General features: G+C 38.1%; 1 protein-coding gene across 1 annotated transcript in view; it reads right to left on the reverse strand.

Annotated features, from left to right (window-relative positions):
• LOC150088348 (tau-tubulin kinase homolog Asator-like) overlaps positions 1-15,685 on the reverse strand; it is a 439,131-nt gene that overhangs the window by 89,587 nt on the left and 333,859 nt on the right. Inside the window, exon 8 of the mRNA XM_090369460.1 lies at positions 3,605-3,947. Within this exon, the coding sequence (XP_090225586.1) occupies positions 3,605-3,947 (343 nt within the window). The remainder of the gene's footprint in view (positions 1-3,604; positions 3,948-15,685) is intronic.

Below are 15,685 nucleotides of genomic sequence, written 5' to 3' on the forward strand. Positions count from 1 at the left end.
TACCAGAATAGAATCCAAAAGGGCATTTTCTGCCGCTAATCAAATATGTACCAAAATTAGATCCATTTTAATCGCTTAAAATGGATTGATAAGAAACATAAGCAATTGATTGCTTATGTTTCTTAAGAGCTTTATTCGGACAGGGAGTGTGGATGCTTAAACATAACTAAACTTTGCAGTAACAATACATATTTTTTTGTTTTTAGAATAACTGTATTTTAATGATTTTTTTTAGAATAACTGTATTTTTAATGATTTTTTTTAGAATATTTATTATTGCAATAAATGTTTATTTAAAACTTGAATTCAAGTAATTATAGTACTTGTTTTTTCCTTACTTCATTGCACCTAACTGTCATCAAAATTCATTGAGAAAAAAGCTTGTTTTTGGAATACCGGTATCCCAGTTTCAAAAATTAAAAATACCGAAATATCGGTATTAAGAGTTTTACCAGTATTGCAAGCCCTAGTAGGAAGGGAGGAGGAGTTATGCTGTTAATTAAGAAACACAAAATCTAAGGAAGTGCATCCAGTTGAGATGGGTGGACAGTGTAATGTTTTATCTGTATGGTGTGACATAAACACTGAAAAAGGGAAAATGAGAGTGGGAGTGTGTTATAGGCCTAATAAATCTCATGAGTATAATGAGCAATTGTGCAGAGAACGAGTGGGTCAGTAAATCAGAATGTCTTGTGATCAGGGATTTTAAATTTCCATATATTGACTCGAACTTGTATAAAGGAAAGGGATTTTGTTTGGTCTCAGACAGTTTTTAAATTTTATACAGTGGGATCAACTGATGATGTTACCATTGGTGAATTCTAAATGGGAAGCCTTCAGAGACTTAATCTTGGAGGCGACTAAGTTTTTCATACCAACTAAGAAATACTGTTCAAGGTTCAGGCCTAAATGGATATCAGATGAATTAATGAGCTCGTAGCAGAGAAGAAGAAAAACATATGGGATGCATATAAATTATCAGGCGACACAGAAGTCTACGGCAGATATAAAAGTCTATAGTCAAGTCACAAAGCAGGTTATCAGACAAAAGCAGATTACAATAAATCTTTGGCAAAGGATGCAAAGAAAAACAGGAAAGAGTTCTTTATTTATGTAAACTCTAGAAGGAAGGAAGGAAGGAAGGAAGGGGATGAATCAGATTGGTCCACTTAACATAGTTGGTTCAACTATTGATGATCCTGCTCAAGTATACGATAAACTGAATGAATATTTTGCATCTACACTCACATGTGGGGAGTTATTCAATGAGGGGAATGCCAGAAGCTTATCTAACTCTAACAGGGAGCTAAGTGATTTTGTAATAACTGAGAGCAAAGTGGAGGTGAAATTGTTGAAGTTAAACATAAAAAAGGCACCTGGGGCAGATGGAATCTATCCAGTTATATTGAAGTAGGCAGCAAGGGAAGTAAGCAAACCCATAGCCATAATTATGGGAGCATCCTTAAGAGTCAGGAGAGGTCCCCATGGACTGGAGATGTGCAAATGTATCCCCAATTCACAAAGGGGGGGGGGGTATAGAGTGACACAAATAATAATACACCTGTTAGCTTAACTTCTGTTCTGCAGAAAATAATGGAATCACTGGTTAAAGAGGTCATACAGTATCACCTAGACAAGACTGCAATAATAGTTTAGACACAGCATGGGTTTGTTAAAGGGATGTCTTGTCTGACCAATTTGGTTGGATACTGCGATGTGGTCACAAAGGAACTGGATGCAAAAAATAATTTTGATATCATATACTTGGATTTCAAGAAAGCTTTTGATACTGTTGCACATGGAAGACTGCTGTACAAAATGGAGTGGTATAGCATTAAGGGCAAGTTGCTGCAACGGATAAAGATATGGTTGAGTGGGAGACGGCAGACAGTGGTAATAAATGGACACTGCTCTAAGTGGACTAATGTTACTAGTGAAGTCCCCCAGGGTTCGCTGCTGTGCCTATTGTTGTTTTGTGTATTTATCAATGATATCGATGAAGGTATATCAGGCTTAATGTCCAAGTTTGAAGATGATACAAAGGTTAGCAGAGTTGTTAATGACAGTAAAGTCAGTATGCTACTGCAACAGGATCTAGAAAAGTTAGGCAGATGGGCTGAGAAGTGGCAACTCAAGTTTAAGATTGACAAATGAAAAGTACTGCATATGGGTAGCAGTAACCCAAGAGAAACATACCAACTGTGTGGTACTGCACTCAGGGAGGTGGAGAATGAAAAAGACATGGGGGTAATTGTGCAGTCAGATATGAAGTTCTCTGAGCAGTGCAGACAGGCTGATAGAGCAAGTCATGGAGTTTTGTCAACAATATATAGGAATTGTGCTAGCAGGGATAAGGAGGTGATTATCCCTTTGTATAAGGTAATGGTCAGGCCACACCTTGAGTACTGCGTACAGGTCTGGAGGCCTCATTTTAGGAAGGATGTAGATTTGCTAGAACAAGAACATAGAAGGGCAACAAGATCTTCATAGCTAGCCATAATATTGTCATCTGTCTAAACAAGCTATAATGGTAATAATTATTTTTTCCTACCTTCGTGAGTTAGCATTTTTGGTACTCACCGAGATAAAAAGTAAAAGAAGTGAAAAGATTCTTTCTTTAGAAGAGGAACTAAGGGTTGCACTATCAAAAATTTCTCCCCAAATTACAGGTTGTGCAGTCAACACCAGACCAAAATTTCACATTAATTTTTCAACTGCTGTTCACCAGAATTTTTTATTTCTTTATGCTAATTTTGTTAAACAGTAAATTGTAAAGATTTCATTGTACACACTCTTGAAATGACTTGTCTCATATTTAATTTAATATTAATAAACAAGCATTGTTAAATATTTTTATTGTGATTTCCATCATTAAACAGAGATCACAACAAAATGTCAAAATAAGAAATTTTAACCATTTTGTTGTGTTTTAACCAAGAAAATTGACATTTTATTTGAATGTATTGGATCATTGAAAAGTAAAAGCAAAAAGATTGAGAACACTGTCATAGTGTCATAGGTATGATTCTCATTCTGTTTTATTGTTAAATAAGGAATTATAAGTCGTGCGTTTGTTACGTATTACAGAAAATTTGAATTTTTATTTCATGCTATGCCATAGAAACTGAATTATTTAGCGCAACTGTGTCACCAAAGGAAAAAGATTGAGAAACACTGCTCTAGAGTGTAGAAAAGTAAATGCAGTTTGTGCCCATCTATGCTTGACAGGAAAACATAGCCTTTGATATTTCGGTTTTTACTGTACTTTTATATAAAAATAACAACTTTAAACTCTGTAAAAATACAAAATAAACCATAACATAAGCACCCACCACTATTTTTTCCCTCATTTGTATAAAATTCTGATGAGATAGAGCAAATTTCAACTAATTTTTATTCTAATTAAAATGTAGTTCAGTTCCTTATCAACAGTAAAGCATCAGAAAACCTGTCTTAAAATGCAGACCATTATTATTAAGGATTTTTTTTATTAACTATCAATAGAGATATAATAGAAGACAAGCGGATAACATGAATAATAACTTCAGCAATTAGATAAGATATTAAATCAAAGCTTTACCCCATTATTTATATAAATAGTTACCTCAACTTTCTGATCTTCTATTTCTACATCTTGTTCTTCTCTAATTAAGCTGTTATTATTGTTGTTGTTGTTGTTATTGTTTTCAAATAAGGGATGTCGAACTGTAACTGCATGCTTCATATTATCTGGAAGTACTTTACCATTAGTTTCTGAGGTACATATTGTCTGCACATGAGTTGCCGTTTTGTTTAGCAAATAATGATCTTCTTTTAAATAAGGATCTTTACTCCTTCCTGGTTCACAGGTACCATCAGGTTTCAAATTTTCTCCATGATCTTCATAGCTAGCCATAATATTGTCATCTAGCATGTTATCGGTACCATGAGTGCCTGGAGGTACAGTACTATAAAGAAATTACAGTGAAGAATAAAAATATATAACTTGCACTGATAATCACTTCTTAATTCTATTTTGCAGTAGTAGAATTAAGTAATAGAATTAATTACTACTCCCCCAATATTCCATAAATTGAAATTCATGAAACCATTAAATTCACTGGCCTGAGAATTTGAAAATCCAGCAAATTTCTTAATAGTAAATACAAATTTAATAGTAAATTTTGATATAAACTAACAGAAGCAATTTTTAAATTTTTCATTCAGAAAAAATTTTAAAAATTACTACTCAATAAGGAATTTTTAATATTCAAAACGAATAGAAAATTTTGAATAGTAAATATTTATAAAACAAAAATTTCATGAATTCTTCACAATTTTATCTTTATGAAATTTAATAAAGATAAACATGCAAGCAAAAGTAAGTGTAGTAGATGCTAACTAATCACAATTTTACCATTTGCAGATGAGTCACTTGCCATCCATTTGCAGATGAGTATGAGATTGATTATCCAAAAATAAGGGCAGCATTTTCTCATAGTAATATGTAAATACACCGATTGAAGAATGTGAAAATTTACACAGAACAATACAAGCATGGAGGCTGTTTATCAGAGGAATGATAATTTTTTCTAAGTAAGTATAAAACTACCATTTTATGTTATTTAATAATTAGTAGAGACATATGATGCAAGAATGCGAGCTTATTCAGCATCAGCCAAAAAAAAAAAAAAAAAAAAAAAAAAAAAACCCCACTCCCATTTCACCCCTCCGTTCGTTCGAAATACCTCCAGTTGAGCCTTAAATTTGTTTAGGCTATCAACTTCAACAACAAGTGATGGAAGTCGGTTCCACCAACCAACCACCCGCTGGCCAAAGGCAAATTTCCGCACATCTATCCGACATCCGTCCTTCCTCAATTTGAATTTATGCCCTCTGAGGTGATTATTCTGAGCAAGATGAAGAATCCCATTGGCATTGAGCATGCTCAAACCATTCAAAGCCTTATACACCTCTATCAGATCACCTCGCCGGTGCCTAGTCTCCAGACTCTGTAATTTGCAAAACTTAAGCCTTTCTTCGTAAGAGCAACCCTTTGTTCCATTCACTAATCTTGTTGCCCTTCTCTGTACCCGTTCCAGCACTACATCCTTCTTGAAATGAGGCCTCCAGACCTGTATACAGTACTCAAGATATGGCCTAACCATTGCCTTATACAAGGGAATAATCACCTCCTTATCCCTGCTAGAAAAATTCCTGTATATCATTGACAAGACACCATGAGCTACTCTTGCAGCTCGTCTGCACTGCTCAGAGAACTTCATATCTGCCTGCACAATTACCCCCAGGTCCTTTTCATTCTCCATCACACTGTCAGTGTAGTACCGCAGAGTTGATACGTTGCTCTGGGGTTACTGTTTCCCATATGTAGTACTTTACATTTGTCAATGTTAAACTTCATTTGCCACCTCTCAGCCCATCTGTTCAACCTTTCCAGATCCTGTTGCAGCAGCATAGTGTCAGTAGTGTCCTTAACAACCCTGCCAACCTTTGTATCATCTGCAAACTTGGACATTAAACTTGATATCCCATCATCAATATCATTCATAAACACCGAAAACAACAACGGACCCAACACTGAACCCTGAGTAACTCCACTAATAACATTAGTCCACGTTGAGCAGTGTCCACTGATTACCACTCTCTGTCTTGTGCCACTCAACCATCCCCTTATCCATAGCAGCAATTTGCCTCCAATGCCACACTGCTCCAATTTGTGCAGTCTTCCATGTGCAACAGTATCAAAAGCCTTTCTAAGTTCCAAATATATAATATCAAAGTTATTCCCTGCATCCAGTTCTTTTGTGACTACATCATAGTATCCAATCAAATTGGTCAGGCAAGACCTGCCCTTAACAAAACCATGCTGCGTCTGAGCTATAACTGAATTCTTGTCTAGATGATCCTGCAGTGCTTCTTTAACCAGTGCCTCCATTAACTTACCTGGAATAGAAGTTAAACTAACAGGTCTATAATTACTTGTGTCAGCCTTTGATCCTCCTTTGTGAATTAGGGTTACATTTGCACATCTCCAGTCTATGGGTACCTCCCCTGAGTCCAAAGTAGCTCTCATAATTATGGCTAGGGGTTTGCTTACTTCCTTTGCTGCCTCCTTTAATATATAACTGGATAGATCCCATCCACCCCAGGTGCCTTTTTTATGTTTATCCTCAACAATCTCTCCTCCACTTTCCTCTCAGTTATTACAAAATCATCCAGCTCACTGCCAATGTTTACTTTACCTACATAATTCTCCTTCCTGAATAACTCCTCATGCGTGAATGTAGATGCAAAATACTCGTTTAGATTGTTAGCCGCCACCTGAGCAGGATCCTCAACTGTTGAACCATCAATATCCAGTGGACCAATCTGATTCATCCCTTTCCTTCTCGAGTTTAAATATGTAAAGAACTCTTTTCTGTTTTTCTTTGCATCCTTTGCCGAGGATTTTTCGTAGTCTGCCTTTGCCTGCCTAATCTCCTTTGTGACTTGGTTACAGACCAACTTATATCATAGGCTTCCATGTCACCCATTAATTTGTATGTATCCCATGCATTTTTCTTCTCTGCCACATGCCTCATTAGTTCATCTGACAACCATTTAGGCCTAAACCTTGAACAATATTTCTTAGTTGGTATGTAAAGCCTGGTAGCCTCCAAGATTAGTTCCTTGAATGCTTCCCATTTTGAGTTCGCGGTTGGTAACATCATCAGTTGGTCCCACTGTATAGAATTTAAATACTGTCTCAGACCATCATAGTCGCCTTTACGAAAACAAAAACCCTTCCCTTTACCTCTGATGGTAGTTACCTCCTTGAGTAAATCACACTTCAACACACTGTGATCACTGCCACCTAGTGGTTCATTTATCTGCAGATTCTTAATGCATGAAGAATCACTACTGATAATCAGATCAAGAGTATTGCTCCCTCTTGTTGCCTCACGAACATGCTGATGTAGAAAACAATCATCCAATAAATCCACAAAAGCCTTGCTAGTGTGCGAGTGACCAACCCACAAATTCCAGTCAATATCTGGGAAATTAAAATCCCCCATTATAAGACTCTCTGATTTACTGGCCCACTCTATTTCCCTGTACAATATCTTATTATACTCATCAGAGTCATTAGGCCTATAGCACACTCCTACTCTCAATTTTGATTTCCCTATGCTTATGTCACACCAAACTGACTCAATACTGCACTGTCCATCGATGTCGACTGGCTTCACTTCCTTGGACCTTATGTGTTTCTTAATTAATAGCATAACCCCTCCTCCCCTCCTGTCCTGTCTATCCTTTCTATACACATTGTATTCCCCAAATTCCAGTTCCGCATTACTTATATCTGTGTGACACCACGTCTCTGATATCCCAACAATATCTGCCTTTGATGTTTTGAGCAATACCTCAAATTCATCAAGTTTATTTACCAAACTCCTAGCATTGGTGTACATGCAGGTATACATGCACCTGTTTCTATTCTTAGCTACCCTAACACAACCCATGTGTTTACTTGTACCGCAATGACTCCCAGCAGTCTCTGAAATATCCTGCAACTTGTTTTTCAGGCTTCTGCTCATTTCAATAGAAGCAGTGCAAGAATCACTTCCACCTCTGCCAGTGGCTACTGTTAATCTATTAGTCCTTGTATCCCCCCCCAACTAGCAGTTTTCCGACCCACCTAACACTGCCTCGACAGCATCAGCAAAAATTCTTGCACTCTTTCTATTTAAGTGTATCCCATCCCTGTAGAAGCAATCTCTCCTGTTAACAAGTACAGTCCAGGCTGAAAAAAATTCTACCCCTTGAGCCTTGCAAAATTTTTCCAGGGCCGAATTGATCGACAAGGCTCTCATCATATACTCCCTCCTATCGTGTCTAGGCAGAATTGCAGACACTTTCAAATTCAACCCTAATTCTCGGCTTTTGTTCAACAGTGACCTGTACTTGTTAAGTAATTCTGCCGGTCTCCTACTCTTAATATCATTAGTGCCAACGTGTACAACTATATCACCTTTTGTGCCCTTAAAAGATGATATTCGCTCTACAACGTCGTCAACCTTTGCCCCTGGCAGACATACCCTGGTCCTGTTCCACCTATCCTTTTTACAAAGCATGTTCCCCGTTTCCCAGACAATAGAGTCACCAACAACTACTAGTTCCTGTGGGACCAGCGCATTCTGCCTAGGGGGCTGCCTCTGTGTTGCCTGATGACCAAGTGCAAGCTCTGGTGTTGATGTGGGCAGCTGAGAGCTTGATGGGCCCCTCAATTTATTTCCTTCGAGGGCATCCACCCTGTCCTTCAAGCTCTCATAAAGGCCCATAACAACGCTGAGTTGTTGCCTGATTTCCTTGCACTCCTTACATCGTGCACACACAAAGACATCCCCCTTGGCAGTATCATGTCCCGTACCGACTGCTCCGCAAACATCAAGCAAACAGTGCATTTTAAAAGACTGTGATTCAGAGGGCAACTGCCCCCCTCAGTTCTCCCCTGAACCACAGCACTGCCATTAGCTTGAGCCTTTTGCTTTGCTGCTCTGGTCAGAGTCATGATTCCGATTTAATTCAATAAAATTTCAAAACAAAAATTAAATCCTTAAGTTATATCCCAAAACAGTTATGTTATATATATATATTTTTTTTTTCGGTATCTAGTGTTTTCTACGAGTTCCCTTTATACAACTTCCGTATCACGTGTACCACTATAGTTATGTATTAATTATTTGTTACGATTAAGTCGTTATATATATATATAGAGTTAAAAATACAATTTAGTTGACAATAAAGTTTATCAAGATTAATAGATTTACTGATTAATTGACAATATTATATTATGCACTATACTACACTAAGCTTATGCTATCGTGTAAAAATGGCGGGAATTCTCGAACGGTACTTCTACGGACTCGTAAGTATTGATTAGCTTCCAAATCTCACTATCTCAATTTAGAATAAACTAAGGATCCCGACTAGGTCTATAATCTACTTATAGAAGATAATTTGATATAACAATTGGTTAATAAATCGACTAAATTTGGTTTAAAAAAAAGACTTCTCGTTCAATTTGTGACACGTGGATTTGATACCATTACCGATACTAAGTAATATCTACAAAATCTCTGTCTAAGTTAAACTTTAAACTAAGTATCGTAACTAGGAATATAAAGCTACTCTAGAAAATAAGTTAATATGACAATTTAAACTAATAAATCAGAAAATAAATCAGGAAAAACTTCTCTGTTTCAAGAGCTTCAAGGAGCTACGCCCGCACAGGCTAACCTCGCACCCAGACTCCCCCTTAATGCATGAAGGATCAGCAGTGATTCTTCATGCATTAAGAATCTGCAAATAAAGGAACCAATAGATGGCAGTGATCACAGTGTGCAGATGTCAGATTCACTTAAAGATGTAATTACCATCAGGGGTAAAGGGGAGGGTTTTTTCTTTCCTAAAGATAACTACAGTGGTCTCAAACACTTTTTAAATTGTATACAGTGGAACCAAGTGACGATGTTACCAACAGCAATTCTAAATGGAAAGCATTCAAAGAATTCATCTTGGAAGCTATTAGACTTTTCATACCAACCAAGAAATACTGTTAAAGGTTTAAGCCTAAATAGAAGTCACATGAACTAATGACACTCGTGGCAGAGAAGAAAAATGAATGGAATGCATATAAATTATCAGAGGACACAGATGCCTATGGCAGATATAAGAAATCCTTGACAAAAGATGCAAAGAAAAACAGCAAAGAATTCTTTACTTATACTTTCTAGAAGGAAGAGGATGAATCAGACTGTTTCATATGATATTGATGGTCCGACTGTTGATGATGATCCTGCTGAGGTAGATGGCAAACTGAATGAGTATTTTGCATCTACAATCACACACGAGAAGATATTCTGGGAGGGGAATGCCAAAAGTTCATCGAACTCTGGCAGGGAGCTAAATTATTTTGTAATAATTGAGGGCAAAGTGGAGGAGAAATTGTTCAAGTTCAACATAAGAAAACAACCTGGGGTGGATGAGATCTATCCAGTTGTATAGAATGAGGCAGAAAAGACAGTAAGCAAACCCTTAGCCATAATTATGAGAGCTTCCTTGGACTCAGGAAAGGTATCTATGAACTGGAGATGTGCAAATGTGTCCCCAGTTCACAAAGGGGGATCAAAGGGTGGCACGAGTAATTACAAACCTGTTAGTTTAAATTCTGTCCCAGGGAAATTAATAGAAGCACTGGTTAAAGAAGCACTGCACGATCATCTAGACAAGACTGCAGTTATAGTTCAGACACAGCATGGGTTTGTTAAGGGATAGTCTTGTCTGACCAATTTGATTGGATACTACGATGTGGTCACAAAGGAACTGGATGCAAAAAATAATTTTGATATCATATACTTGAATTTCAGGAAAGCTTTTGCTACTGTTGCACATGGAACACTACTGTATAAATTGGAGCAGTTTTCATTAAGAGCAAGTTGCTACTAAGGATAAAACGGTAGTTGAGTGGGATAAGACAGAGAGTGGTAATCAATGGACACTACTCCTCATGGACTAATGTTATTAGTGGAGTTGCCTAGGGTTTGGTGTTGGGCCGAGTGTTGTTTTCTGTATCTAATAATGATATTGATGAAAGTATATCAGGTTTAATGTTCAAGTTTGCAGATGATACATACAGAGGTTGCCAGGGTTGTTAATGACACTAATAACAGTACGCTACTGCAACAGGATCTAGTGAAATTGAGCAGTTGGGCTGAGAGGCGGCAAATGAAGTTTAGCATTGACAAATGTACAGTACTGCATGTGTATAGGATTAATCCCAGAGTTATGTATCAACTGTGTGGAACAGGGCTTAGAGGGTAACAGGTATTCTGTGTGTTATCAGACACTCAGTCTAAAACACTGATGGATCCAATATCTTTCTATTACAGAAGATTTCGAAGTCCGGTTGGCCTGCCTCCCTAAAATCCATTCATGGACAAACTCTCAATGGTAAGCCCTGTTACATCACTTAGGTGGCAACGAACGTGTAGAGTGGTTCTCTTCAAGATGCCTGGTCAGCATGAAGAGGAAAAGACCAAACCCTCCAGCATATCACAGCATGACAAAACAAATGCCCTCAGTCCCCAGCGGCTTTCACTCCCCCTCTTATGGCAGCGAAAGGGTCAGAGTGGAAGCAGTGGGTGGTAAGAATCTCTGGGTACGACTAGGCTGCCATGCACGGAAACTGAACTTGGCCTGTTAGAACGAAGATCGCTCCCCGGTGAAGACAGGATAATAGAACTGGAAAAAGAATTAGAAAATGTGAATTGGAATATCGTCAGTTGAGCTGAAACAAGAAGAAGAAGTTAATCACTCACTCATAAGTTTATCAAGTGGAAATCTGTACACCAATGGAGACAGTGAAGGAGCGAAAGTGGAGCTGGCTTTCTGGTCCATAAAGATATAAAAAAACATTTTGGAATTCAAAAATACATCACCACAGGTGTCACGACTAATACTCAGGATTTCTAAGAGGTACAAGTTAAAGGTTATAATGATTTATACAACAACATCGAGCCATGATGATTAAGAGGGTGAAGAAACGTATATCGAAATTGAGAGTCATCTAGATGAGCAGAAAACCCAATACACACTATCATAATGGGGGACTTTAATGCTAAGGATGGAAAAAGACAAAACAGCACAGAGAGGGGAACTATGGGAAATTTTGGAATTGGTGAAAGAAATGAAAGATTTGTGGAATTTGCAGAATCTCGAGGATTGTCAGTAATGAAAACTTTTTTCAAGAAAAGGGTGAACAGAAAATGGAAGAGTCCAAATGGATTAACAACTAATGAAATCGACTTCATCCTTACCATTCTGAATAAGGTAAATGTTGGAAGTGGTCACACAATGGTAAGATGCACACTTGATATAGATGTAAGAAAAGAAATGAAAAAACTGACTCAAGCAAATAATACGAAGGTCTTTGTGATAACAGAAGAGGAGAAAAGGCAGCATGTATTGAAACTTAAGAACAAGTTTAAGCTTCTGCAGACTGCTCAGGACCAAGATATCGACAAGGAATATTAGAACTTTCTAAAAGTGATAAAGCCTGTAGGTAAAAAAGAAATCCAAAGGGGAAAAAAAATAGTCAAGAAACACTTGTCATGATGAACCGAAGGCAACAAATGAAGAGAAAGATAAACATCTCAAGGAGAAAATTGAGTATACTGAATTATGCAAAGCCATTAAAGAGAGAGAGAGAGAGAGACTCAGAGAGGACATAAGAAAAATTTTTAACACAAGAAAAGTAGAACAAGCATTAATGGAAAACAAAGGACTTAAATCAACAGCCATGAGCAGTAATACAGAAAGACAAATGATACTGAAACTGAAGAATAGCGATAGTTTACTTATAAATAACAGAGAAGGCATAATTCAAAAAGCAGAAGACTACTATAGAGAATTATACACGGAGTGAGGGAATAATGCCAGCAGGGGTGTAGATGGATCGCAAATTAGTAACACATATGAAATACCCAATATTCTTCCTGATGAGGTAGAATATGTGTTGAAGAAAATGAAGAATCAGAAAGCCAAGGGGGAAGATAAAGTTACTGTAGAGTTGTTAAAATTGGGAGGAAGAGACATGACACTAAAACTGGCAAGACTCTTCGCAAAATGCATTAAAAAAGGTGTGAAGCCTCAAGAGTGGAATAATGCAACCACAGTTTTGCTGCATAAGAAAGGAGATAAATCAGAAATTGGAAATTATAGACCAATTAGCTTGTTATCCCACATCTACAAGGGTCATTACTAACAGATTAGAAAAAAATATTTGATGAGAATCAACTGAAAGAGCAAGCTGGCTTTAGGACAGGATTCTCAACTATGGATTACCTTCACGTAATACCACAGCTAATGGAGAAAGAATGAATATAAAACACCATTATGCCTGGCATTTGTGGATTATGAAAAGGTATTTGACTCCATACAGCACAAGGCAATATTTCAGGCACTGGAAAGACAAGGCATAGATACCCCATATATTATGATTTTGAAGAAAATAGAAGAAAGCTACCTCCTTTATTAGACTAGACAAAGACAGTAGCAAATGGTCCTTGAAGTTGTCACAGACATTCTCTCAGATTTGCCAGACAAGCTGCACTTGCTACCTGGGAGTCTAAAACCCTGATGGAACTGATATTCGAGTGACACTCAAGTCAAGTGGACCCAATTTCGGCAAAGTTCGGACGGTCTGTGATAGCCAAATCCTCTGCTTGCACCTTCACGATGGTGGGACTGTTAGTAATCCTGGGTATAACCTCCATGCACAAGTACATGGTGGGTGACCACCCAGGTGTGAACAAACGTAAGCAGGAGTCGAGGTGTGGCGCCCACACCACATGGAGGAATGCCGCCCCTCTATGTTACTGGGCAGTACTAGGTAGTAGATGACTCTCATCAACCTGTGCAATACCACCACTTTGCTTATTGGAAGCTTGAACTGGTGGAACCCATGTTTAGTCTCTAGAGCTAAGTTCCGGTCAACCATTCCCTATCTCTTCCATCATGCAGTATGATTGATTACTTTTGAGGTTATGATGAACATCGTGGCGAGATCCAATATTCCTTACATTTCCAGGGTACAGCTCTAAAACGGTGTTCGCAGGCCGGCTACTAGTTAGTACACCGGACTGAACCTATTGGTAACTCTCTAGGAGGCTTCCGGATCAGCTAGTGTATAATCTTGTTACCTCTACTCTGCCAGATAGTGACTGGAGGGAGTCCGAGTAGTGTGTATGCGGGGAGCATTGTCGAGGCCACATTATGTCACAGATCTGGGTATATTCTTACCATGTGTACGTCATATCCAAAAATTTCATTACTTCGTACAGCATGTCCCACCAACTTTTTTTTTTACTATTGAATATACCATGAATTGTCAAACTAATAGAGCAAGCTTATCTGTGAAAAGATCTAACCCACCCAAGCACTTCCTAATTCATTTCACAAATATACGTGGTCTCAATTCTAATCTCAACGATGTCCATTTCCACTTGCAGTCTGCCAAACCCCATGTACTTTTTCTGACAGAATCTCAGTTATTGGTTGATTCAACTACTGCTCATCTCACATGCCCAAATTATTCACTGTATGATTCCTTTCGCCTCAAAGGTGGTACTTGTGCATATGTCCATTCTGATATTCCCTGTCAGAGACTTGGCAATTTGGAATCTCCTCTCTTTGATCTTCTCTGGCTTAAAATCTCTCTACCTCATTGCGTCAAATTCATCTGTTGTCTCTACCATTCTCCCAATTCCACTAATCACTTGGAGCTCTTTGACTTCCTCTGTTTGCAACATGACTTTCTCCAGTCCAACTTTCCTAACAGTGAGGTAATTCTCCTTGGTGATTTTAATGTTCACAACTCCAGCTGGCTTCCATTTTCTAGTCACACCGACCCAGCTGGTTGAGATGCTGAGGCTTTTGCAATTACTAATGACCTTGCACAGATTGTTCATTTAACTACAAGAATACTGGATAATCCTAATCATACAGCCAATACGCTTTATCTTTTTCTCACAAATAACCGTTCTAAGTACAAGGTCGAAGTGAGAGGTCCTTCAGGCACTTCAGATCACAACTTGGTGATTGTCTCTTCTCTAATGGAACCTTTATCTCATGGCTATTCCCAGCCTCATGTTGTTTGGCATTAAGAGAATGCAAAATGGGATGACTTGCGAGACTTCTTTTCCTTGGTCAGATTACTGTTTCAAAACTTCTGATGTCAACATTTGCTCAGATTGTGTCAGTGAAATTATTCTTGCAGGAATGGAATCCTTTATCCCACACTCCACTTTAAAATCTCGTCCTTTATCTAAACCTTGGTTTTCCAATAAATGTGAAAGGCTGTTCAAGGAAAGAATGTTGCATATCGTAATTGGCTTGTTTCTAATTCTCCAGTTTCATTTTCAGCCTACACTGCAGCTTGCAACAATTGTAAAGCAGTTATTAATCAGTCCAAACTAGAGTTTGAACAGGCTAAGAGTAGAAAACTTGCTTCTTGCCCTAATGGTAGCTGAGCATTCTGGTCTCTTGCCAAAGCTATTGGCCACAACTTTTGCCCATCTCTGCTCCCACCTCTGTCCAAACCAGATGGTTCTGTTGCCACTTCAGCCAAGGATAAAACTGACCTGCTAGCATCCCATTTTTCTTACAACTCATGTATTAATGATCTTGGTGAAACACATACCACCATTCCCAACACGCTCTATTCAATGCCTCCTGTGGTCTTCCGTCAAAAGAATGTCAGAAGGATTTTGACGAATCTTGATGCTAAGAAAGCTCCAGGTCCCGATGGTATTTCTCCACTTGTTCTCAAAACCTGTGCTCCTGAACTTACTCCTATTCTTTGCCGCCTTTTTTCACTTTCTTATTCCAAAGGTGTTTTTCTCTCTGCTTGGAAATTTGCTCATATCCAGCCAGTTCCTAAAAAGGGTGACAAATCCCTCCCATCCAATTATCGTCCCATTGCAATTATTTTTACTCTTTCTAAAGTAATGGAGAAATCAATTAACCACCAACTCTTAAACTACCGAGGAACCTTCCGTCTGATCAACGATCCACAGTATGGATTCTGTCAGTGTTGATCCACTGGTGATATTCTTGCTTATGTTACCTATTTATGGACTAA

Source organism: Mastigoproctus giganteus, chromosome 3 (assembly GCF_048544385.1).
Source record: "Mastigoproctus giganteus isolate SK-2022 chromosome 3, ASM4854438v1, whole genome shotgun sequence".
NCBI lineage: Eukaryota > Metazoa > Arthropoda > Arachnida > Uropygi > Thelyphonidae > Mastigoproctus > Mastigoproctus giganteus.